Below are 25,415 nucleotides of genomic sequence, written 5' to 3' on the forward strand. Positions count from 1 at the left end.
CATCCCCCGCCCCGGTTTCCCGCCAAAGCCCCCCTCAGCCGGTCCCGCCCCTGTGGCGAGCCCGGCCCCAGCCGCTCTCCCGCCGCCGCAGGGGCCGCGGGGCACGGAGCTGCAGGAGGAGGAGCCGCTGCTGCGGGAGAACCCCCGCCGGTTCGTCATCTTCCCCATCCAGTACCACGACATCTGGCAGATGTACAAGAAGGCCGAGGCCTCCTTCTGGACGGCGGAAGAGGTGAGGGGGCGGGCGGTGGCGGCCTCGGACCTCGAACCCCCCTCTTTCTGCGGTTATTGCGGGGGGGGGGTGGAACCCGGTGGTCTTCAAGGTCCTTTCCAACCTAAACCACTCCATGATCTCAACACAAGGACATGGACTTGTTTGAGTGAGTCCAGAGGAGGGCCATGAAGATGATCATAGGGCTGGGGCACCTCTGCTATAAGGACAGGCTGAGAGAGCTGGGGTTGTTCAGCCTGGAGGAGAGAAGGCTCCGGGGAGACCTTATTGCAGCCTTCCAGTCCTTAAAGGGGGCCTACAGGAGAGATGGGGAGGGACTCTTTATAAGGGAGTGTAGTGATAGGATGAGGCATAACAGTTTTAAACAGAAAGAGGGGAGATTTAGATTAGATATTAGGAAGAAATTCTTTCCTGTGAGGGTAGTGAGACACTGGGACAGGTTACCCAGAGAAGCTGTGGCTGCCCCATCCCTGGAGGTGTTCAAGGCCAGGCTGGATGGGGCTTTGAGTAACCTGGTCGAGTGGGAGGTGTCCCTGCCCAGGGCAGGGGGGTTGGAACTTGATGATTTTTAAGGTCCCTTCAAACCCAAACTGTTCTATGATTCTTTCCACAATGTTTCAGGTGGACCTTTCCAAAGATCTCCAGCACTGGGAGTCCCTGAAGCCTGAGGAGAAGTACTTCATTTCTCATGTCCTTGCCTTCTTTGCTGCCAGTGATGGCATCGTCAATGAGAACTTGGTAAGTGTGTAGAAACAGTCCTGACAAACACAATGCTTTATTAAGATAACCAGTTAAGTGCACATTTGAGATGCTTGCAGGCTGATCTGGCTTGTTTGCTTGAATATATAGTGTTGCAGTATTACAACATATAATGCTGTTTTATGCTAATTAGCAAATTGGGGTTGCTTTTCTAATCCCCAAGCCTGCCCATGCCCCATGGGGCACTGAGCCTTGCCTTATGGTGACATTTGGCTGGTTCAGAGCTCTTGTTGTGCTTTTGCCGTCTCAGTGCTCTGCTCCCTAATGAGGGATAAGTAAAACTAAGTTTTCCCATTTCTCTTGGGGCCAAAGAATAGCTCTTGACTCAGAGCTGTAGGGGGCTGCTGCTCTTTACGTTGCTGTTGTTAATCAAGATGTCTGGAATTAATGTTAAGAGGATTCTATGGACTGAGCAAGAGCTGTTATACACAGTATCAATCCCTCCAATCTGCAACTTGGTTATAAATGCCTTTGCAAATACTCATTTATTTCCTCTAGGTGGAGCGGTTCAGTCAGGAAGTACAAATCACAGAAGCTCGTTGTTTCTATGGCTTCCAGATTGCCATGGAAAATATACATTCAGAAATGTACAGTCTGCTTATTGACACCTACATCAAAGATTCTAAAGAGAGGTTTGTATTGCCTGATGATGAAAGGTTTGAAACTCTTAAGTGTGGAGATCTAAATGATGCATATCAGTCACTTTCTGGCTTCAGAGTTAATTTTAAGGTTTAAACTAGATTTATATAAAATACCACTGCTGTTTAAGAGCAGCTTTATTTCAGAATATATTTCTCCTCTAGAGTGTATGAGCAAGGACTTAAATTAGGAGTGAAACCCCTGATGAAACCCCTTAATACTGAAATAAAGGACTGCAGCTGTGTGAAAGGTGGAGCAGTTAAATAAGGGGAGTATATGAAATGACATTAAGTGTTCATATGGAGAACCCCTGCACTTACTAGAAAGCTAGGGAGGAATGCTTCTCTGAGAATGATAGCATTTTTATTAAAATGTCATCTCTAAAACCCAGTGCATTTAGTTAACAGCCATAGTTAAAAAGTTAACTAGCTTTTACGTAGCAGGTGCTGCCCTTACTCACTTGACTACTTTGACTGGGGAGAAGAAAGCATGTCCCATTTGCTGATAAGTGGCATAATTAAAAATAAAAACAAAGCGTACCATGTTCATAACAAGATGAATCAATTAAAGAATGGTGGTGTAAAACTAAACAGAGGGCTTTGAGGAGTCCCTGCTGAGTTACTCTGATGGTGTCTTGTCAGACCACCACCCTGTTAAATAAAACGTCATGTGGTGTTGCAGTGCTGTTTGTTTGCAGTCTGGATGGATTTCATTACTGCTACTTTGTGGAAGGCTGACCATGTCATTTCTACTCATCTACATTTAGATGCTAAATTCTAGCAAGTTTGAGGAAGAACTGCTTACCTGAGCAGTTGCCACTTCCTTCCTGCCACTGGGGAGGGGAGGCTGGTTGATCTGTAGCTCTGAAAGCCTTGTTCAGGCACATCACTTGATGAAATAGTTCTCTTGATATTGTCGTGGGAAATCATGTGAACTGGTGTTGGTGTGATGGGTAGGTGATGAGAAGATGGTTGATCAGTAAAAATAGAGCTAGACTGCAAAATAATGAGAGGGATGAGACTTAATGATTGCAGTGAAGGTGTAGAGGACTTGCAAGTGAACAAGACCATCTATGGCAGTGAGTTCTTATTATACTAGTTGTGCTTATGTCCAATCCTAATAAGTTTTATCCTTTCCAGGGAATTTCTTTTTAATGCTATTGAAACATTGCCATGTGTTAAAAAGAAGGCTGACTGGGCCATGTGCTGGATTGGGGACAAGAAAGCCACGTATGGTGAGTACATCTATGGGTAGCAAAGTGAAATCCCTTCCCTGAAAAAGGCAGAGGAACTACTGGTTCCCCAGACTTCACAGGGGATCATCACTATCACAGGGGCAGTATGTGCTCTCTGGTGTAAGACACTGGTATAATTCCAGAGATGACAAAAACTTCCATCTTGCGAATGAGCCGCTGACATGAATGTCTGTGAAATTGCTGGCAGTTTGGATAATGGTAGCTCGCGTGGCAATCTTCGTGTGCCTGGCTATAGGATCCCATTGAAATGGCTGTCACGTGCCCAGAGCCAAACTGGCCATCTGTCTTCTGCAGGCATCTGCATTCTGAGCCTGTAGCTCCTCTGCCTTACTGATTCTTGATGTCTTGCCTCAAAGGTGAGATGAGATGGTACAGATCATTATTTCACTAGCATGAAAGCATTCTTCATGGCCAAAGTTCTTTACTTAATCAAAGATGAGCAGACACAGACTAAAATCAGCTGCTAAAATGACCGCTCTCTTTCAGTGTGTAATCTTTGAAACAGGATGGTATTGATAATTAACCTGGGGGAAGGAGCCTTGGCTTCAGCTGCTTAGTAGCTACTCTAATTAGATTTTACTTCTCATGTTTAAAAGTTTTTCTTGCTGACTAGAAGCCTTTACTGTAATAGTTTTTAAGGACAAGATATAGCACACTAGAGCAGAAACTTATTTGTTCTCCTTGGAGGGGGCAGTGCACTGGTCTATTCATTCTCCTTGGAGGGTGCAGTGCACTGGTCTATTTGCAACTTTGGGGTATTAATCCTGTTAAGTCTTCCATGCAATGTGACCATCAATCTTGTCTTAACAGGAGAACGTGTAGTAGCTTTTGCAGCGGTGGAAGGAATCTTCTTTTCTGGCTCTTTTGCATCAATTTTTTGGCTGAAGAAAAGAGGATTAATGCCTGGACTCACTTTTTCTAACGAACTCATCAGCAGAGACGAGGTATGAATCAAATTCTGGCAGTCAAGATGGTAATACGCCGTAGTAGCTCAAAGTAATGATATTCAGTTGGAGCCTGTATTTTAAAAAGGGGAGTATGTTTAGAAACAGGCAGTCTATAAAGCTCACTGAAGTGTGTAAACATGTGTCACTGTGGATCTTGCAGCAGGGAATGAATGAACTTAGCATTTTACTTCCTTTAAGGCAGTGTAAGTTAACTCTTGCACTCAATACCCCTTGCCATTGGGAGCGAGAGCAGCTGGTATTGGCTTGAGGTTCCTTGTGTCTCCTCCTGGTGAGGCAGAAAGTTGTCTGTAGGTAACAGTGACCTGGCAAGTGCCAAGATGGTGCCTGGGTATTGGGCTATTGGTTCTCTGCTGCTGATTTGAGTGGCTCTTTTAAATCAGCGCTCCCGAAATAATTTTCTGCGGCTTCTTTCCAGGGCTTGCACTGCGATTTTGCCTGCCTCATGTTCAAGCACTTGATACACAAGCCATCAGAGGAAAGAGTGAGGGAAATCATCATGAACGCCGTTCTCATAGAACAGGTAATTGTCTGCTGCTTGTTTGGGAACTTGATCGCAATTAAGCAGAGAAACTGGGGAGTGGTGGGTATAGAATTAACCCAGGCAGCACAGAGTGACTGCCAGTTCCTGTGCATAAAGTGCTCTGTTATCTGCAGGAATTCTTGACGGAGGCGCTGCCTGTGAACCTGATTGGTATGAACTGCACTTTAATGAAACAGTACATAGAGTTTGTAGCAGACCGGCTCATGTTGGAACTGGGATTTAAAAAGGTAAGGCTCTGATACGCCCAAACCTTTCAGGGGAAAAGACAGTATTAAGTTTAATTACCTCCAGAAACCCCGATCCTAAAATGGCTGCAGCGATATTGGTGTGACTTGTGCAAGCATTTAGCTTTCCTATTTGGACACCCACAGAAGGATGAGCAAAAAGATGAGTTTTAAGCAACTACAGAGCAACTATAAGAGTTGCTGTGGTTCCATCTGCTGCAGCTAAAAGACAGGAACAAACCCAGTGGAGAAGGCTTGGGGCAGAGATTTTTACTTACTATATAGTAAGCCTGTTATTTCAGACTCCTTCCAGCTGATTTTGAATGCTGTCACGTGTTCAAGACGTGAGCACCTGTAGTGACTGTAGAATCACCTTTGCATTTCAGATCTACAGAGTGGAGAATCCTTTTGACTTCATGGAAAACATCTCTCTGGAAGGCAAGACCAATTTCTTTGAGAAGCGAGTAGGTGAATACCAGAGGATGGGAGTCATGTCGAAGCCTGCAGACAACTCCTTCACCCTGGATGCCGAATTTTAAATGAACTGAGGCAGTGTGAGCTAATGTATATGCTCCTGTCTTGACAGGGAAACATTAAATACACTGAGTCAGTGTGACTCGATTCCTGTGCTAAAATCCCCCTCTTGAAAAGTGTGGTGATTTTGGTACATTTTAGGAGGCTAGTGTAGCTCCAGCAGTAAAAAAAATCCCTTTTTATTAGACTTTGCCAATGGTATTAATTTGTAGAGTGTTTAGATGTCTCTTACAATGTGTACTACTCCGTTTTGTGAAAGGTAAGGGCATTTTCCTTCTGCAAGACAGGAGGTTACGGGCAGCGACCACTAACTTCTGCTGTTCTCCCCACAAACAGAGGAACAGTTGGGAAGCTCTAGTCTTAAATGTGCTGAATACTCTGCAGAAAACTCTGGAGGCAACTACAAGACCTCACTGCTTTCTTAGCAGGTTTTAAGTTTACCTTTTTTTTATTATTGTTTTAATAGTTTGTACAAAAACCTGGCACTTTAATGTTTAAAGAACTGTTTTGTAACACTCAACAATAATATAATGCAAGTCTAATTAGACTTTTTGAAACCAAACCTTTAATGACTTGTGCTTCTTTCCGGGTATGTAACTTAAAAAGGGTGCTGCCAATCAAACTAGATTTTAAAATCTTATGGAAAAACAGGAAGAAACTGTGGAAGGTGAAGTTGACTATTCTGGGTCGTGAAAAACTGCATGCAGCTGGCTTCTGGACTTAATTGCTTACAGTATTTCATGTAACAGTAATAAAGAGCTGTTTGGACTCAGCGTTGTACTGGCTTTGGTGCTTCAACAGGCAAAACTATGTGTTAATTTCCTTCTGAATTGCAGATTTTCTGAGGAAATGTGGGTTCTGCAGGAAATAGCTGCTGAAGTCATGTGGTTGGGAGATGTCAAGTGAAATGGTTATGCTGAGCTCTGGCTTTCTGGTGGCAAAGGATGGTGTTTCAGGGTAAATCCAGTGAATGCAGCCTGGAGCTGTGTTCTTTTCATCAGGAATGAGGATGTTTAAGATAACTTTGAGGACTTGTGGAGTTCCTGCAAATGATCTACTGTGAGATTAGGTGGCAGCAGAATACACTGAAGTTACCTACTGCATTGACGTGCAAGGAGTTTATTCCATGATCTAATCTAACTCCTGAGCAGGATTGTCCTACAGTTCTCTCTTCAAGTGTAGTTGATACTGAAAATAAACTTTACAGAACTTAAAGCATTTCCTTGAAAGAAGGAATGCTGGAGTTTGCTTTCCTCTGCTAAAAATGCTAAGCCCCAAAGTCTGGGATTCCAAGGAGAAGACATGAGATGGTTCAGAGATGGCTCTCTCCTGCCCCTGCACCACTGATGTTGGGAGCAGGTTGGTGACTGCAGCAGTCTGGGGAGAATGTATTAGGGACTGGAGTAGGGATATGTTAAATTGGATAGACATTTTTGAAGCACTGAAACTTAAAGTTAGACAGGTTTCTGGCTAAGTATCAGCATTTTGTTCTCAGCAAATTGGGCTTTGCTGCTGCTTGGCTTCCCTTAGCAAAGCTTTGATCAAATGAAATCTGATGCAAACCACCAGAACTCCTGGTGTAGGGCTGTGTTCAGAGCATAAATGAGACAGCAATAATGTACTGAGATCAGTCTGGGCCTAAGTATGATTTAGCAGCATTCAATTTATATTCAAATCTGTGAATTTATGTACTTTAATGTAGAAAAAGGATAAGACTCTCTAATCCGAGTGGGGCCTAGCTCTATTAGAGTTATCTCTTCCCACCTCATTCTTGGTATGTGCCAAGGGTCCATAGAAGGGAATGATTAGGTCAGAAAGCTTTAATTTGTTATCCTTAATTCTGGGAGATAGGAACTGAAACTGTATTTTTGACAAAAAACAGAAGGGCTCCTTGGAATGGATCTGTGATGGCCAAGTAATCACTGGTAATGGTAGGTAGGAAGAATGTCCCTGTTGGCCAAGCTGTGCTCTTGTAGGGTAATAGGTACTGTGGAAATGGACGCATTAGGGAGAGATTAGATAGGAATTAGAAGTGACTCAACACAAGAATGAGACTTGCTGTGGCTGGTATTAATCTTATCCTGGTGCTGCTGATGTCCAAATGCCTACTTAGTTTTGGTTTAGGTACTTGCTGTAAAGCAAGTCAGCTTTTCATGTGTAGTCTGGGGAAAAGCTATGCATCTGGTCCCACCTGTTTTAATTCTCACTTCTCACAAAGATTTAAATGTCTTGCTGTTAACCCTTGGTTTGCATAAATCATGTCCAAGTCTTGGTAAAATGCTTGCTGCAACCCGATTACTTTCCAATTCGACTGAGATGCCAGTTGTTTTGACGCTTGATCCTCTTAAGCGTTGAGGAGATAACGATCTTTCATTTCTTTCCAAGAGATAAACTCTGAAAAATAAGTTTCAGTAAAAAATTTAACTGACCCTCTGGAATATGTTTCGGAATGGAGTCTGGGGAACCGGGAGAGATTTGAAGCAAAGTGATGAAAGAGCTGATTTTTTTCTTTCTTTTTTATCCCTGTATGAATCAGAACAGCTGTCTAGTAGGGGTTCTGGCACAGTAATTGCCGCAAGTGAAAAGCGATTAGGCTAGTAGAGGGGGGAAAAAAACCCTGAGGGATAAGTAAAATCAGGTATGTTTGGTGGTGCAATACTCAGATGTCTGTCGTTAATTTATGCAGAACTGATCCCTAGCTATCCCTTGTGTTTATTATTGCTGTTCAAATTAATGCCTTTAAATAGCAGCAGGTAAAATGGAAGAGCTTAGTTCCTCTTGTTATATTCATTTCCTACTGTAATTTGTTGAAAATAATAAATTGCATGGGTTCAGGTAAGAAAGCTTCCATAGCTCTCATTTCAGGTTTCATATCAAACATTGACAACCTTAGGTGACGCGGAGGAGCAACAGCAGCACCTTCACCTCAGCCTTGTCCTTGGGAAGTGACTGCAGCATCAGGGTGTAACGACACAGAGAAAATCCCCAGATTTCTCAAATTTCCTGGAGGGATGACATTTTTTTTTTTCCCAGAAGAGGCCGGAGAGGGGTTGAAGGAGCTGGTGCCTGTGGCAGGGCACAGCCATCCTGCCCCTCTGAAGGCAGATGAACAGCCTGGTGCCACGGCTTCCTCCACACCAGCCAATAACCAGGGGCTTTGCTGGGCAGAAAATGTTAAATGAAGAGACTTGTGCTCATTCAAAGCCAGCTCATCACAGCTGGCCACAGCTCCTCTTGTTTTCAGCTGCTGATTACCTCTTGGTGCTTTGGCTTCTCTTCTTGTGCGTAATGAGTTATGAGAAGTGCTTTCTCCAGGAAGGGTTTAAGAGTTATGGAGAGGTAAGTCCTGGGTCCTGTTTGTTGATGGACACTCGGTTTTTGTTAGGAATTCATCCCCAGGGAGCGTTACAAGATCCTATGATCCACACAGCACAGGCAGTGGTTTGGTTCCTGTGGTAAAATGGTCTTTATGTGAAGAATGGCTGAAAGTTTAAGCTAAAAGGGGAATGTAGTCTGATACGTGTTAGATCCTTGTGTCAGACAGTGGTTTTACTTCTAAAGTTATGCCCAATTGATCTCTGAAGTAATGATATTACAACTTCCTGAGCCTGCAGAGAAATGGGAGGGAAACTTTTTATCCCTTTAGAGTCTCTCCTGAACTTCAGTGATGACATCTTACATCATCAATCAGCAGAAAAGTGTTAGTGTTTGCGCATCTGCCCTTGGCTGTAGCTGTGGGACACTGGGTGGGATGAAGAAGGAACATTAGTCTTCATTCCACGTCTGGGCATTACTGGTGCACCCCTGGGTATTGGCTGTGCTACCATCATGGTCCAGAGGATGAACCAAGTGAACAGCAAATCCCAGGACATTGACTGCTCACTAGAGCTGTGGCTTTGGCTCCTGACTTTAAGGTTCTCCCACACCACACTGGGCTTCTGAGTCTGCTGGAGGAAAGAGGTTGGAGAGCTTCATGCTCCAGAAGAATGGGTTTTGTTAAAGCTCTCCCTGCCGTGGATGCTTATCCTCTTTCTGCAAGTATGAATTCTGAGATGCATTAGGGGTGAAAGAATTTAAAATTAGTACCTTTTCTTCCCCCTGCTGCTAGTAATTTTTTAAAACTTCAAGTATATAGAGAAAAATACCCAAGTGGGACAATCTTGCAATTCTTCCCAATAACCAAATCCCTCTTCTGCTTTTTCCCTCGTTATTATACAGTGTGTAGTTCATGCCACAGGCAATATTGCTGTGTTCACCAGATGACTCCAGTGAATTACTAGAAGATGCTTAATCTCTACAGCACTTGGGAGCACTTGTGCCATGTGGAACACTTGAGGTTTTTCTTTTGGCCTAAGGGTGAAGACTCCAGTGTTGGACACACAGTCGTGCTTCTGAGATGCAGGCTGAGGGGAAAAAGGCATCCCAGGCCAGTTTCTGCCATCAATTACTGGTAAGTAATTTGTTTCCAAGTATTGTAGGATTTATCCTAAAGTAGGGGAGAGTCAGCAGTTTTTAGATGTCCAATGCTTGTGAATGCTGAGCTTCCGAAAGAGGATCTTTTGAGCTGTTTCTCTTCTCTTTGGGTTTAGGGGGTGCTGCTACCCTTGCTACAGTTTCTCATAGTGTCGAGTGCTGCTGATATAATCCAGGATGGCAGTGCAGTAGAGTTTATTTTGCTAGATTCTCATTTTAATGAGAATCTAGCAAAATGGATTATCAGGTAACTAAGCCAGTCTGCTAAATCAGTAATTTAAAAACTGATGCATCTGCCCCCAAGGAAGACGCTTTAAGGTATTTTTTTTGCAGATGGAAAGATGTTTAGGCAAACCGGTTCTTGCAGTGTTAGTATGTCCTGGATGTGTTCCCAGAGAACACGTACCTCCAGATCCCCATCTCCATAGGTGCTGCTTGAGCTAGAGCACCAGGGGAGAACAGTGGAGTGACTCTCTTCCACTCATTTCAAAGTCCCACTTGATGCTCTTATGGATCTTTGACCACTTACATAGCACTTCATTTCATATTTTGCTGGTCTTCTCTGACACCTTTAGCCACCCTGCCAGGAGTTTTTCCTTTTGTTCTCCCAGGTAGGGAGCTGCCCCCCTTGCTTGTCCTTCTAGTTGGCCATCAGAATCACAGAACTGTTTTAGTTGGAAGAGACCTTTAACATCATCAAGTCCAACTGCTAACTTAGTGCTGCCAAATTCACTGCTAAACCATGTCCCTAAGCATTTATGTGTCTTTTAAATACCTCGAGGGATGATGATTCCACCTGGATAGCCTTTTCCCAATGCTTGACAATACTTCTTTCAGTAAAGAAATTTTTCCTAATATTCAACCTGAACCTCCCCTGGTGCAACTTGAGGCTGTTTCCTCCTCTCCTGTCACCTGTTACTTGGGAAAAGAGACCAACTCCCACCTTGCTGCAACCTCCTTTCAGGGACTTGTAGAGAGTGATAAGGTCTCATCTCAGCCTCCTTTTCTACAGGCTGAACACCCCCAGCTCTCTCAGTTACTCCTTATATGACTTACTCTCCAGACCCCTCACCAGCTTCATTGCCCTTCTCTGGACACACTCCAGCACCTCGATGTCTTTCTTGTAGTGAGGGGCCCAGAACTGGATGCAATACTTGAGATGGGGCCTCAGCAGTGCAGGGTACAGGGGGACAATCACTTCCCTGGTCCTGCTCACCACATTGTTCCTGATACAGGCCAGGATGCTGTTGGCCTTCTTGGCCACCTGGGCACACTGCTGGCTCATGTTAAGCTGTCTCCTTGATGGTCTCCAAGGTGTTACCCCAATGATCTAGCTCAGAGGCAGTTGCAAGCTCACGTAAGTCTTGGTCAGGCAGCAGCAAGCACCAACCAAGCCCTGCTTTGCTGATGTTTAGCATCCTTCTGCAGCTTCATGCACGGCTCTACTGCCAGGGGCTGCAGTGCGTGGGCCTTGTGGCCAGTGCTGGCCAAAGCTTTCCTGCTTCCTCTCGAAAGATGCTGCCTCATTAAAATGAAAATATTTTGTCAAAATTTATCTCTGAAATATTCAACCAGCAAAATCCTGATGCGATTCAAAATCGAGATGAAGCCTGTGGCTTCAGCAGTGTTTCTAGTGGTGACCTTCTCACTCCCTTTGCCTTTTTTTTAATGTAATGCTTTTGTTTTGATGTGATCCAGGAGCTTTCAGTAAGTGTGTTAGTTAGTGTCAGTGCTTCAGAACAGATCTCCATCCTCCCAGCCCTGGATCTCTGCTCTGGGAGACATTGAGACGTGTTTTCCCAATTCAGAACACAAACAGCAGTCTCAAGTTGCCCCTTCTTTAATGTAACCTCAGTTCTGTATGTAGCAGAGAATGTGCTGACAGCTGGATTTCCATATACCTCTGTCTCTCCTTGGTATTAAATTGAATGATTTATCACTTCTTTGAATTTACTTTCAGGGTGATCTTAACACAACCCCCCAAAATAAAGCCCCAAACCCCTACATTTCCCTGCTTTAGAAGTTAAGGTTGAGCAGACAGCAGTGGGCTGGCAAGGAAGCTGTGGAGCAACGAGCAGTCATTGGATGAATGTGAGAGGCAGGGATTGTACCAGAAACGAGCTTTTTCACAACACAAAAATGTTAGCTGGGCCAAGTATCCTGGCTGTAAATTTCCATGATGCCACTTAAATGCAATCTCAGCTATAAGGAGGGGTGAAGTGTAATTCGCTCGTAAAAGGAATAGAAATATTAATTGTATATTGGATTCTGTAATAACTTTAAGCAGAACAGCCTGTAGCTTTATTGAAGGCTTAGTAATAACTTTGCTGTTTCAATTACTGCTTCTGAAAATTGTGTCTCATTCTATTGATATAACTATTACAGTTGCTCTTAATAATACTGTAAATATGTGCAGATATACAGACTTTGGAAGTTACTCTGACCTGGGTTTGTTTCTATGTGTGAACTAACACTGGCAAACATTGGGTAACTTAACAGGATTATTTTTTAATACACATTTCCATAAAACGGTTATCCCTTGTCAAATTGAAAAGCTATTTACTATGCTAAGTAAGCTAATTTCATGATAAGTTCTTAATCTTGCTACCTTTCCATTATTTAGCTGAGATACTGCATTTCTCACTACTAAATCCCCAGCATTATATATGAAATAGTAGGATGGCTGGGTTGCATTTAAATTAATTAAAGCAAAAATGTTTCAAATAAAATGTTAAATATTGCTGTGTAGACACTCAAGAAGCAGATGCGATTTCACCACTTATATCCCCAAATAACACACGCAAAACCAGATTGAAGCACATTTAAATATGCATATACACTCGAGCGTTGCTCTTCAGGCTCCCCAGGGGGGGAGTGAATTTTGTGCAGCTTAGGGAAAATTGTTCCTGATGGAGTAATTTTACCTGAAGGAGCCATTTAGGAATGGGCTTTCCAAAAACGATCATCATGCAACAGGGTGCTGCTGTGCCCCTTGGGGTGGCACATCTGGCTCTGGAGGAGGTCTGCAGGCAGACGGGCGCTCCATCCTCTCCTCTTTGCCTGTAGGCACCTGGCTTCTCTCAGCTCAAACCTTCTCTCTCCTCGAGTCGGGCCCCTGCCCCAGCAGTTAATCTAAAACCTTATTTTGGAGTAATTTGTGCCGGGTGGCATGCTACCTGATTGCAGGCACTACATCTGGCTGTCACCAGGGGGGCTCCTTGGTAAAGAAAGCAACAGCCGCTGCGGCAGTTCAGGTGACAAGCACCAAGCACCGGCTCTTGGTGAAGTGCCAGGTGACTGTCACATCTGGGGGCACAGCTGGGACACTGGGGCTCTCCCTCCCTATGGCAATGTAAGCGTGGTGGGTGTTCCTTTGCTTATCTGAGTGCCAGGCGAGAGGTTACACACGCAAATACTGCCCTCCACGAGATTTTATAGCAGACTGTCTCCTTCTGTATTCCAGGCTGATGGGTTTTTTGGGGGGAGCTGCCTGTTCTGCAGCATGGCCCCACCTCGAGGGCTGTGTCCGGTGTTGGGCCCCTTACCACAAAAAAAACATTGAGGGGCTGGAGCGGGTCCAGAGAAAGGCAACGGAGCTGGTGAGGGGTCTGGAGCACAAGTCTTATGAGGAGAGGCTGAGGGAGCTGGGGACATTCAGCCTGGAGAAAAGGAGGCTGAGGGGAGACCTTATCATGCTCTCCAACTGCCTGAAAGGAGGGTGTAGTGAGGTGGGGGTCAGTCTCTTCTCCCAAGTCACAGGCGACAGGACAAGAGGAAATGGCCTCAAGTAGTGCCAGGGGAGGTTCAGGTTGAATATTAGGAAAAATTTTTACGCTGAAAGGGTTATCAGGCATTGGAATGGGCTGCCCAGGGAAGCGGTTGAGGCACCATCCCTGGAGGTGTTCAAAAGACGGGTTGACATGGTGCTGGGGAACATGGTTTAGTGATGGTGCTCCTTTTTTTTTTTGGTCAGAGTTAGCTTGATGGTTGGACTAGATGACCTTGAAGGTCCCGTCCAACCTAGATGATTCTATGGGTGCTTCTCATGTCACCTCCCAGACATGGGACCACATGGAAGTGCATCATGTGTGCTTAATTCACCAGGCAACACAACAGCTGAAGATGGGGATGGTTTCTAGTACAGGTGCCATGCATTTTAGGGAATGTTAGAACTCTGTTAGGGCTCTCTTGCACCTGCTGCTCTGGGTATCCTTTCTGGATGGTACTGAGCTCTTTTTTGGGATGCTGGGGACATAGCAAGCAAGCAGTATAGCTGCTGCTGTAGAGAAGGACTTCTCAGGATGCAGCCACGAGCACCCTCAGCAGGGAGAGATAGTGTCCGTTAATCTTGATTTCTTCCCCCAGGAATCAGTCATGTCTCTCCTTCCAGCCTTCAGCAGATAAAACAATCCAAGCAGAAAGGTGGATTTAATGGGGTGTTTGGGAGGGTGTGATGAGGAGAGAGCAGAGAAGGGTTCTTCATTTTATCCTGCAAATCCTCTAATTGGGGTTGGTTTTCAATTCAGGGTAGTGTTAGTCCGGAAATAATTTATATCAGGTGCAGTCACATAGTGAGTTGAGGTGCAGTGTCAGAGGTGGGTGTAGTTGGTCTGAACATTGGTGCATGCCTTCCCTCTGCTGCTGAACAAAGCACAAGCTGATATTTAATCCAGGTGGAAGGTGGTTCCTGTTTCCAGTGGCTTCACCTGAAGGGTTTTCTTGCTGAGAAAACCATGTATTGCTGTGCTGGTAGTACATTTAAAATGTACCGTGCTATAAACTGAGATGTCATGTCTTCTGAACAACTGCAGGGGGTTCCCTACGACGTGGTTACCCAGGTGGCTTCGAGGACCAAGCCTGTGTTGGTGCAGGTGCTGGCATGGGGTGATGCTGGAGATGTGGCTGCTAGCAAGGGATGGAGCTGGCTGCAGCGAGGTGCCCGACCTCAGCTCTTCCTGCTGCAGCCCCACCACACCTGGGCAGCTGCCTCCGAATGTGGCTTGTACCTACACCCATCCAGGAAAAGCTCTCCAGCAGCCAGAGAGCATGGTCCAGAGCTGCCATGAACGCCTGGCTGTGAGAACTAGGAAAGAGTTTCCCCTGCCTTAGGTGAGCCCTTTAAATCATTTTATTTGGGGTCAGCTGTGACCTCCTCATCGCATATTAAAAACATAAAAGGTTTATCTTGCATCTTCCACGTGCAAACGGGCAAAATCCAACTTAAAAGTGCCATGGAAACGGTCTGAAGCGATACAGTCTGCCGTGCTGCAGGTGCTGCGCCTACAGCCGCCCCAGGTAATGGCTCTGCTTTGTTGACAAAGCACGGGATTGCGCGTCTCATCCTAAATATTTGCTGGAAAGTTTGCTTGGGAATGGTGAATATTGTGACACAGGATCGCTAAAAACAGAGCTCTCACTGGTAATTTTTCGGTCTTTGGTTTTCACAGTGTGAGATGTGATTTTTCAGAAGAGCTGTACATCTGTCTTCCCCCCTCTGCCTTTCCTCCCCCCCTCTCCCGCTCCCAGTTCAATCACAGCATCTTTGCAAATCAGGCCTTTTGTGCCTCCCGAAATCAAGCTCTTAAACAAAATAGAAGACAGAGCAATGAAAAAAAAAATAGACCTTGAAGTCATAAAAGTAAGGGTACTATTATGGGGGCTGTTATGCCCCAGGCTTCATCTTAGAGTTCACTGAAGGAGGATTGGAAAAGATGTCTCACCTTTGTGTAGAACTTGGGAAGTAGGTTCACGGGCTTTTCAAGTTGTTTGTGCCAAAGAGAGACAAGAGACTCATCAAGAGGAACAAGTGGGCTACTGTGAACCACAAATGACTTGATCCTGCCCTCGCTGAAGTGAATGGCACAACTCAGTATTGTCTGTAATGAGGGTGAGAGCAGGCTGTGAGGCTCCTGCAAACCCTACTCTAATTAACTAACCGCTGCCTTAATGTTTCCTGGGAGCTCGGGGTGATGCTCTGTTATGTGCTGCAGGAGCCCACTTGGTCCTGAGGCTTTGCAAATCCTGTTTGAGACCTCCTGAGAGGTGAGTTAAAAACAGCACTTTTTTTTTCCTTAAAAAAATAAAAAGCCTTTTTTTGCTTTGGGAGCCCTGTGAGCCTTGTGGTAAGGAGGCTGCTTCTCACTTTGTGCTGGAGGTTCTGCTGAGGCAGAGGAGGGGCTCAGCAACATTTTGCTGTGGGTTGGTGAGAGCTGATCTGTCCTCCTGTCTGTCTGTTTACTGCAAATGTCTTCTCCCTCTGGGCCTGTGGACAAGGGCCCTGTTCTCATGGGGAAAGGTCAGACTTTGAGCTGGAAAGTGGTGTAGCATCCTGAAATTTTTCTACTGGGGGTGAAAACTTTAGTTCCTCAGATCCAGGAGCCAAGCGAATGGTGAGTGAAGTTCAGGCAATTAAGGCTCAAGGTCACCTGCCTGGGTGGCATGGGATGCAGGTTTGGGAGATGCAGGGGTGTGCACCAGCAGATGGTCCCATGTGCTGGGCTGAAGGTCTGTGGAACTCCATCTTCAGATGCATGTCCCACCTGGCCAGGCATATTACCTGGGCTCCTCTGCACGTGTACATCACTAGTATAGGGGACTGGAGATCATCCCACCCATCTGCAGGAGGCTCTTCGCATATAAGTGGGGGAGCTAGGACAGCAGTGGTCTGGGACATGGGATGCTTTGTGGGACATTTAGCAACCTTAGCAGTGGCTTCTGGAGCTCCTTTGCTCCTGAGGTCTGGGCGTCCAGATCTATGCTTCAAGACAGTACTAACTTGCAGGAAAATTCAAGCCTGTGTGTCAAACGAGCAAGACTTCCTGGAGTCCTGACCCTGAAAGAGTCGTCTGGAGGGTATGGACTTCTGATTCATGCTTGACTAGCGGTGATCCACCCAGCCATGTAGGACATCCTTGCTGGAAGCATGTATAGGGGAGTTAATCTGCTTCTTTCCACATGAGGGATGGGTGTTTTATCGCTGTCTTTCAGGGAGTGGAGATTGTAATAAAAGGCACCATCCCTCAGCAGAATGCCGTATTTCTCTCTGCATGTCGCTATTCATTTTGGTGATGTTCCAGGAACTGTGAAATGCCAGGTACTCTTTCAAAAATAATGGTTTCTTTAATTATTTATTCCTTAAGGATCAAAGGTTTTGTTTTGCCTAGTTACAGCAACAGCTGGATGAGTCAGAAGAACAATTGCCAGTGCCATCAGAGGAACCTTGATATTTCTAACAGGAAGTCTATAATTAAACTGAATCACCACCGTGTCATTTGTGTTACCCAGATCCATGTGTCCAAAAGATATTATTAGCCTCGTCTTGCATTACAGGGCTGTGGCTTGCTCCACGGAGCTGAAGGCTGTGAACGTGTGGTTCTGTCCTTAGCTTTGCTTGTGGTGCTGGTGCCTTGGAACAGAACTTGAGGAGTGGAAGCAGCAGGGCAGCGCTGAAGGGTGGTGTGTCCTTAGCTGGGGTTTCAGTGTGGGTACAGCATCTCTGGAGGATACTTTGGGTACAGATTCTTGAAAGGGTGAGTGGTTTTTCTTCCCTGGAAGCCCATAAATGCTCCCCCCTTCTCCTCCCCAGCCCTCCATCATCTTCTAAACCTTTTCTCAAAATCAGGTACTTGTCTCTAAGCCTTCACTTTTCAAGACTTTTCCTGTACTCTCTGTAAGAAGAGTAATTTCCCACAAGGCAGCCACATTTCCTTGGTGTTGATCTTAATTGGAACAAGTATATGACAAATAATGCTGCCCTTAAAACTTAATGAATGATTTCCCCAAACAGTTGTTAATTATCACACAAAGCCACTGCCCTCAGTCTTCATTGACGTGGTACAGAACACACATATTTTAAAATATCGGACTGTCAAAGGGATATTTATTCATCTTGGGCAAAGAGCTGCTGGCATGGAGCAGGCGTGTGGCAGCATGACAAGCAAGTGCCATGTGTCAGTTGTCCTAGGGTTAATTTCATCTAAATTTCCAGGCCCATGGCAGAGAAATTTGTATCTGGGCTGGTAACCCCAGGCTCCCATTAGAGTTGATGAAGAGAAAGGGGCAACTTATCTGCCTGGTGTTGGACACCAGCTTCCGGGGGGATGGAAGGTGCCTTTCCATGGATGGGACAGGTGATCTTGGTGATTAACTCCAGCTTTGGCATGTACATCTGGTCAGATGAGTTCCTGCTTTACAGAGCTGGAATCACATAATCTCCCTCATGCCTCTGAAGCTTGTGGGCTCTGTAAATGGGATTCTCAGTGCTGCCCAGCTGCTGGTCCCTTGCATCATGCTGGGGTCCAGCCTGTCCTCCTCCGGTTCCCTCTTTTGTGCCCAGCGACCTTTTCTAGACCTTTTCTAAGCGGGGACACTGTTTGCTGCTTAATTCCCAGGGTTATGTGATTGCTAAAGACTGGTGAACCCAAGGAGGGCAGTTGATACTAATTCTGTGCATGGAAGGCAGGCAAGGTGCAAGCCCCTCCAGCCAAATCCAGCCCTCTCCATCTGTCTGCTTAATCCCCAGGGTTATGTGATTGCTAAAGACTGGTGAACCCAAGGAGGGCAGTTGATACTAATTCTGTGCATGGAAGGCAGGCAAGGTGCAAGCCCCTCCAGCCAAATCCAGCCCTCTCCATCTGTCAGATCTGCTCTCCATAGATTCACGGGCTACCGTTGAGTTTTGAAAGGCCACCTGTTGTCCTGGGCTGGGAGCTGCCACAGCCCTGCTTCAGGAAAAGTAAACAGAGAGGCAGAGAGAAGGCATTCATGCAACAGCCACTTGGATAGAACGAGAGCATCATAATGTCTACTGAAACCCACGATCGTATACGGGCTCCTCGCATCACTTCACCTGTCAAGCTCATGAGTGCCTGTCTCCTGAATTTGCCTCTTTTGTTGCTGATCTCATCTGTTAAGCTTCTTACTTTGTATTTTTTATTTCATCTTGTTTTCCTTCTGTCTCTCCCCTGCGCTTCCTCCCTCCCACCTTGCCCTGATGTTCTGCTTGACATGGCATCAAGGCAGCTGAAATGAAGACTGCAAGTGGTGTGGTGTTCACCTTGATTTTTATTTTTTTCTTTTCCTTTTTTTTTTTTTCCATTTGATGCTTGTGTCTGTAAAATGTAGCTGAAAGAGGAGAAGAAAAGTGGTGCTGGAGCATCTCTGCCCAGGTGGGTGCAGGCAGTCCTGAGCTCACAGGGAGCAGCCCCTCAGGCTGTGTCTGTGTGCATTCAGGCTGGTACCCACCTTGTGCAGCGGCTCCTTTGGGCACAGAGAGCACCTATAGGAACTATAGCTCTCTGAAGAAACCTTTGTCCTGCAAAGAGCACATGAGAGAGGCAAAATTTAGGTCATGCTTAATCTGTATCAGAGATTAACTTATTGAATGGCTCTTCATAAGTGTGTCATGGATGTGAGGAGCGTGTAATAAAAGCAGATGAAAGTAGTAGGTATTATGGAAAGACATAATTTACATGTTTGCTTATGTACTTACTAACGTACATAAACATTTACCTATTTTGTGATCATTATTAGGCTTTTATGTGAAGACTCTAAACAGAATCTTCATATAAACGTTCCTGCAGCCTAACAGTGGCCTGTTGCTTGCAGAAAAATGTTTTCTGTGCTTTCCTGCATTAACAGTGTTGTACTGTCTATCATTCTCTGCTTTTGCTGGGTTTTTATTCTTCACTCACTTCTATGACAAGACCTCAAATGGAGAATTCCCTCTGTTCCTTGGCTGCTAATGTATTTGACAGGTCCTTGGAGGAAAGAAACTCTGAAATTTGATCATTTTTTTTTTTCCTTCCACTGATGGGACCAGTGATGAGAAAAGGCTATCCCTCTGATCCCATCTGCTGCTCAGAGGTGGTCTCTCTTCCAAAACTGGGCTTCCTTTCTGCTGCACCTCATCCCAGAGTTGGACCTGAGACAACTGGGGGCCATTCATTAGCAAGCTCCATGTTTGCAGAGATGCCCAGGCTTGCCCGGGACTGTGGGACAGCATCTTCCAAGGAGTGTTGCAGGTGGAGCCTGGGCTGCTTGGGAAACATTCTGGGCAGCCTGGTGTGGGGAGGGAGTAGCGATTTGCTGACGATTTTGAGGATCTAAAATGTAAGATGCAGCAAACTTATTACCAGGCTGTTCCTCACAACAAGGTTTTGCAGGGTGAAGAGATGAAGCAGATGATTAGGTCTGTGAAGAAACAGAATGGTGATGCACAGCCTTCCCTAGGGTGCGAGTTAGAAAACCAATCAAGCACATCTTTTCTGTCTTGCAAAATTAACATGCTTCCCTCGTACATTAAAGGACCAAGCTGGCCTGGCTGTGCTGTAGCTGCTTGGCAACACCGGAGTGCCCTGGTAGAGGGGAAATGCCCTCCTGCTTAGTCCAGTCTGCTGATAAACTGTTTGCAATCAGCAAAAGGGGCTGGAAATGACTCCCCACCACCCATGTTTTACCCCCTCTGCTATAAATCATCCAGAGGCCAACCTCTGCTGGAGCTGGTCCTCAGACTGAGCCTAAAATCCCAGGATAGCCATCCTTCCAACCAGCCAGACTTCCTCTAGGTTTGCCAGGCTGGTTGCAGCAGCAGTGAGATGCTGGTACCCGGCTCTGCCGGTCCCCACAAGAGGTGTCCCCCTCCTTCTCCCCCTGCCAGCTCCCACCATAGGGTGCAGGTGATGTGCTCCCCAGGGATTTTGTCCTCTGCTGTCAAACCTGTTCCCTGTTAGGTTCAATAACTGGGTGCTTGCTGGGCCAGGGAGGAACCTCCAAATGTGCACCCATCCTTCAGTGTGAAGGTGGGCAGCTTGCAGCTTGTGAGGGATTTGAGCATGTGGGGAGAGTAGGGGCTGCTGATGCTGGAGCTGCCAAATCCCTTGAAGGCAGCCTGGCTTTGCTCAGCTGCTTTCAGCAACCCAACACCGTGGCCTTCAGGAGCTGGTGCCCCCTATCATCCCTGCTTTTTGGCTTTCCAAGGCATATGGCGTGTATTTTGTGGCTTGGCTACCTGGAAGCAGAAGTTTTTTCGGGTGAGGGAAACCAGTTCCTCCTGGAGAGTTAAGATCCTGGTGGGGGTCACCCATTCCCACCTGAGAAATGGGTGACCAGAGCAGGCAAGTGACTTGAGTTAGCCCAGCCCTGAGGGACCCTGGAGCCTGGGGTTAATTTGAGCGACAAATTCAGATGCCAGCTCGAGTCCCTGAGGCAGCTGAAGGAATTGGACCAGACTCTCTTGTGCTCCCAATAAAGCTTCCAGCTACTGCTGGATAAGATACTCTCTTCCCTCACCTCCGTCTGGGAAAGGTGGGAATATTTAAGGTGTGTGTCCTCTCGCCCAGTGCCCCTCCTATTTAGAGCCTTCCATCTGCGTTCAGTCAGTGCTTCATTATACCACTGTTTGGAAACCACGCTCAGGTAGGACCTACAACATATTTTATATTACAGCAGTTCTTCCTGGCTCTCTTGTGTCTGAGTCTCTGCTCCTCCTGCCTCCTCCTCACCCCAGCAGGTGACTCCCTTGCAAAGCCCATCTGAGACTGCAGCGAGAGGGAAAACAAAAGCTGAATTAATTACAGGACGGCACCAATTCTGTTGTGGTTATTGAAATGAACAGAAGCACCTGGAATTAGGTGGAGTAATGGATATAAACCAAACAAAAACGAAGAATTACTAAAAATACTGAGTTGTTCTGGAGTGTTTTAGTAATGAGATTAACAGTGAAATTAATTAAAAGAGGTGAAAGGCAAGTCTGGAAGACAAATATCTTGTGATTGTCCTCTGTATTTTATCAAGTTTGCCTTTGAGACTTGCATGGAAAAGAGCTATAGTGAATGAAATATGCATAATACAAACAAACACAGGTTATGTTTTATTCAGTTTAAGGAGAAGCAAGATTTAAATTACACAGGCTTGGATTCTGAATCTGAACCTGGGAGCTGCGGGTTCCAAGGATGGCATAATTTAGTGCTATATCATCATTTAATGATATTTAAGTGCTTGCAGTCCACAGGTGGTATTTTTTAATTCAGATTATCTAAGTCATCTTCTTCAAGATAAGGTCAAATCCCAAGGTAGGGAAACCTTAATGTTTTGGTCATTATGGAAGAATAGAGAGAAGACAGAAAAAAAATCTGTTTTTGAATGTGCAAGGTTTAGCAGTTATTTCAAGGGTGAGTTGTCTGATGAAGTCTTAACAGTAAGAAATGTTTTTTATTTAAGTATATAAATGTAATGATTATGTTGAAGTATTGTTTCTAGCAATGCAATTTCAATTTTAGCAGCTACCTCTTCATGATTTCTTTCCATTCCAGTAGGTAGATTGCTGGGCATTTTCCCTTTGGAGGCTCACTTACTTCCCTGTGCGATGCTCCAGGGCTTGTTAAATTCATCGAGGCTTTCTGATAATCCAGGAGGTTCCTTGGGTTGCACTTGATCAAGGATCACAGTAGCGTGGTTCGTGTCCAGACATCGCTCTTGGGTTTATACTTACCTCTTCAATGGTGTGCTGGAGGAAGTGATTGCCTTCCAGCTGAAACTGGTGGCCAAGCTCTTGCTAGCCTATTCAGACACGTGAGTCCTCATGCACAATGGGGTGGTGCAGCTAAAATGGCTCTTTTGATTCCTGGCCTCGTCACATCCACTTATGACTTTGCTGATGGAGAAACACCTCCACTATCCATCTAAAGCCTCATGCCTCTGAGTCCAAAACACTGTATGCCAGCCTTTCTCCTCTGAAACACTGTATGCCAGCCTTTCTCCTCCCGTACTTCTCCTGGCAGGCAAGGGTAATACTAATCTTTCAGTCCTCTTGTTTTTGAGACTGTGCTGCTCTCGCCAGGGAGGTTTCCACCTGTGGTTTTAGTGCCTTCTATTACTCTTTCTCACCATCTTCCTTATGCCCGTGTGTACCAGTGAGCAGCTGTGTTTCTTCTGGAGACTCTGCATTATGCTTAGGACTCGTCTGCTTGGGGGGAGGGATTTACTGTTGTAGTAAGAGCTCTATATGAAGTTTCAGGCCCCAACTATGTCCCAGACAGCCAGTTGTCACTTCAGAGCTTTAGTTTTGCACGCTCTGGGTTGCTTTCAGAGTGCCCACCAGTGATGAATGGGCACTGCAACAGTCCTCTGAGCTGCCACTGAGATGTGTGCACCACGGGGCTGTGACCCCCAATAACCTGGCTGGGTACCTGGAGAGTGAGTTTCTGAAGATGTCGTGAAGTTTCTTAAGACGTAGGCATTTGATTGGGCTGCCCAGGGAAGTGGTTGAGGCACCATCGCTGGAGATATTCAAAAGACAAATTGACATGGTGCTTGGAAATAGGGTTTAGTGTTGGTGTGTGTGTTTGGTTTGGTTTTGGTGTGGTTTGTTGTGTTGTGGGGTTTTTTTTTGTTGTTGTTTTTGTTTTGGTTTTTTTTATGGTTGGACTAGATGATCTTAAAGGTCCCTTCCAACCTAGGCGATTCTGTGACCTTCTTCCTGGCCTTTCCATGGTTGATGATGACTTAATTTAAAAGTGTTACGAGATCTGGGGGACCACGTGCCTCTCCTTGTTGCAGCTCTGGTCAGGGGACATACCATGTGGTCGGATATTTGCCTGCAAGCTGTGCAGCTGAAGTGCTGTGGTTTTCGCAGCAGCAGGAGATACGGGCAAAGCTTCCTCCTCTTCAGACACATCAAGCTTTGTGTGCTGAGATTGAGCTCCTTACACACAACTTCTCTGGGAGGTTTTTCTCTCATACACTATATATCAGTGCCATCCTCACCTCCCCACCACCCTGGGGCTTCACATGGTGGGCATGGCCCTGGCCAGCAGTGAGCGGTGGATGTGGCTGAGGAGGGGGCTGCAGGATCATGCTGCTGATGGGTGATGCTGGGTCCCTGCCAGCCATGGTCCTTCACGCAGGTTAGAGACAAGGTCTCTAACACGGCTGACATGCAGAATTCTCCTCTTCCAGGCTTTGTGAACTTCCTTTCTTTCAAAAGAAACTCAGATCCTGATTATGTATGCTGGGATTCAGACAGGTGCACTCACAGTTGTCACTGCTGGCTGCAGGGAAGAAACTGTATCCTTATTAAATTAAAATAGGGGAAAAAAGAGATAAAAAAGAATAAAAAAGAACACATACACGACTCTGCTGGTTTGGATTAAAACTCAGACAAAGGACTTTTGCTCTTTGTCTGAATGACTTGCTTGAATGACTTGGTGGGAAGGGGGGGCAGGGGAAGAAAAAGTTAGTCTAACGTTGTTCTGAAATGTCACTCCTGGCTGTTAAAATACCACATTGCACTAAGGCTGGTAAATGACACGTCATTTCCTAATTAAAAAATGACGAGTGTAATTGGGTGTTTCACTGCTGTGGCAGAAGCTGGCACAGACAGACGTGCTCCCAGGGCTTCACAGTCACCGGGGTGTCATCCACCACGTCTACCTCCTGCTCCCCTTTTTGGAGCTAGGCTCATCAAGGAAAGAGGTTAAGCATGCAACCAATTTTCATTACTGGCAAGGGGACGTCAAATGACTGATTGTAAAGAAAAAGCCTAGCAAAGCATATTTTCTCTGCACTAAACCATAATTTTGAATTGATTTCCAGGCATAAGATACTGCTATAGTGCTGAAGAAACTGGTGGGCTTTCTGGTTCTTGATCTCTTTGGAGATCACCTGTATCATTTGCTTTAGCATAGCCCTGGGTTTCATAGTACCAGTTATAAAACATCTTTCTGGATATATCGGTCCCGGAAAATTTTAGAATTGCATTTTCTGCTTTGGTGCAACTTTCTTCAGCAGGAAAGGAATTGTGTTGTGTAGACAGCATATGCAGAAGAGTGGTTACAAATTTTACAGGCAGAGGTTAGGCATTTTTGCTTTGGCTTTGGTTTTGCAACCTCTGGTTGTATTTTTTTGGTCCCCTTCACTGTTTAAATTAATGAGTGTTGCTTTAGTTATCTTCCTCTTGTGCACCTTAAGTCTCCTTCTGATTTAAACCTGGCAAAGAGGCAACTAGTATTTTATAATTAGTGGCTACTTTTTGCATCTTTAAAGGGTATTATCAAGTGTCTCCTTGGGGTTCTCCCCCTCCTACCTGCCTAACCACCAGCTAATCCAACCTTTCCTCTAAGGCCATGTTTTCATGGTCACTGATGATGGCTGTTGGTCTCCTGGGGTGTCCCTGCAGTTGGTATCCATCTGAAACACATGTCCAAAGCTACACTTAGTTTTCCTGATGAGATCTTGGAGCTGTTGATTCTTGGGTGGTCCTTACACCAGCCCTCCCAGGTGTTGTAGGATGTTGTTCATTCTGCATGGCATGGATGTACACAGTGCTTGCGGGGCACTCCTGACTTGTGATTCGTGGTGATGCCCCAATCCTTTTCTATTAACTTATTGCTTTGCCATCTCCTTCTCATCCTGTATTTTTCCACTGTCCTTTTGAATTGCATTCAATTTATTTTCAGCTTGACTTTAGTCTTTTTTCTTGCTTTGCTTTCTTCTAATCTAAAAGTATAAGCTATATAGCCTGAAAATATATGGCTTTATTTTATGTAAGGAAAGAATAACACTTTGTGTGTCACTCTTACCTTTCAGCAGATCTAGATAACTGCCTGTCTTCTCTGAGGCTGCATGAAATTGCTGTTAACCACATGGAATATTCCATCAGAACGGTGCCAATTTCCTTCTGCAGCCTCTCAGAATAGCTGTGTTATAATACTGGGTAATTAAGTTGCACTTCTATTGCCCTTTTAGCCAAGGGTACCATAACCTTGTTTTAAACTGAAAACTCACAGGGAAA

General features: G+C 45.5%; 1 protein-coding gene across 1 annotated transcript in view; it reads left to right on the forward strand.

Moving 5' to 3' along the window:
• The window catches only part of RRM2 (ribonucleotide reductase M2), a 6,283-nt gene extending 358 nt beyond the window's left edge, over positions 1–5,925 (forward strand). Inside the window, exons 3-10 of the mRNA XM_014956756.1 lie at positions 6–232; positions 854–970; positions 1,490–1,623; positions 2,770–2,864; positions 3,696–3,829; positions 4,269–4,373; positions 4,508–4,621; positions 5,005–5,925. Of these exons, the coding sequence (XP_014812242.1) occupies positions 6–232; positions 854–970; positions 1,490–1,623; positions 2,770–2,864; positions 3,696–3,829; positions 4,269–4,373; positions 4,508–4,621; positions 5,005–5,157 (1,079 nt within the window). The 3' untranslated portion in view covers positions 5,158–5,925. The remainder of the gene's footprint in view (positions 1–5; positions 233–853; positions 971–1,489; positions 1,624–2,769; positions 2,865–3,695; positions 3,830–4,268; positions 4,374–4,507; positions 4,622–5,004) is intronic.
• The last annotated feature ends 19,490 nt before the right edge of the window (positions 5,926–25,415 follow it).

The sequence above is a fragment of the Calidris pugnax genome, unplaced genomic scaffold (assembly GCF_001431845.1).
Source record: "Calidris pugnax isolate Ruff unplaced genomic scaffold, ASM143184v1 scaffold171, whole genome shotgun sequence".
Taxonomy (NCBI): domain Eukaryota; kingdom Metazoa; phylum Chordata; class Aves; order Charadriiformes; family Scolopacidae; genus Calidris; species Calidris pugnax.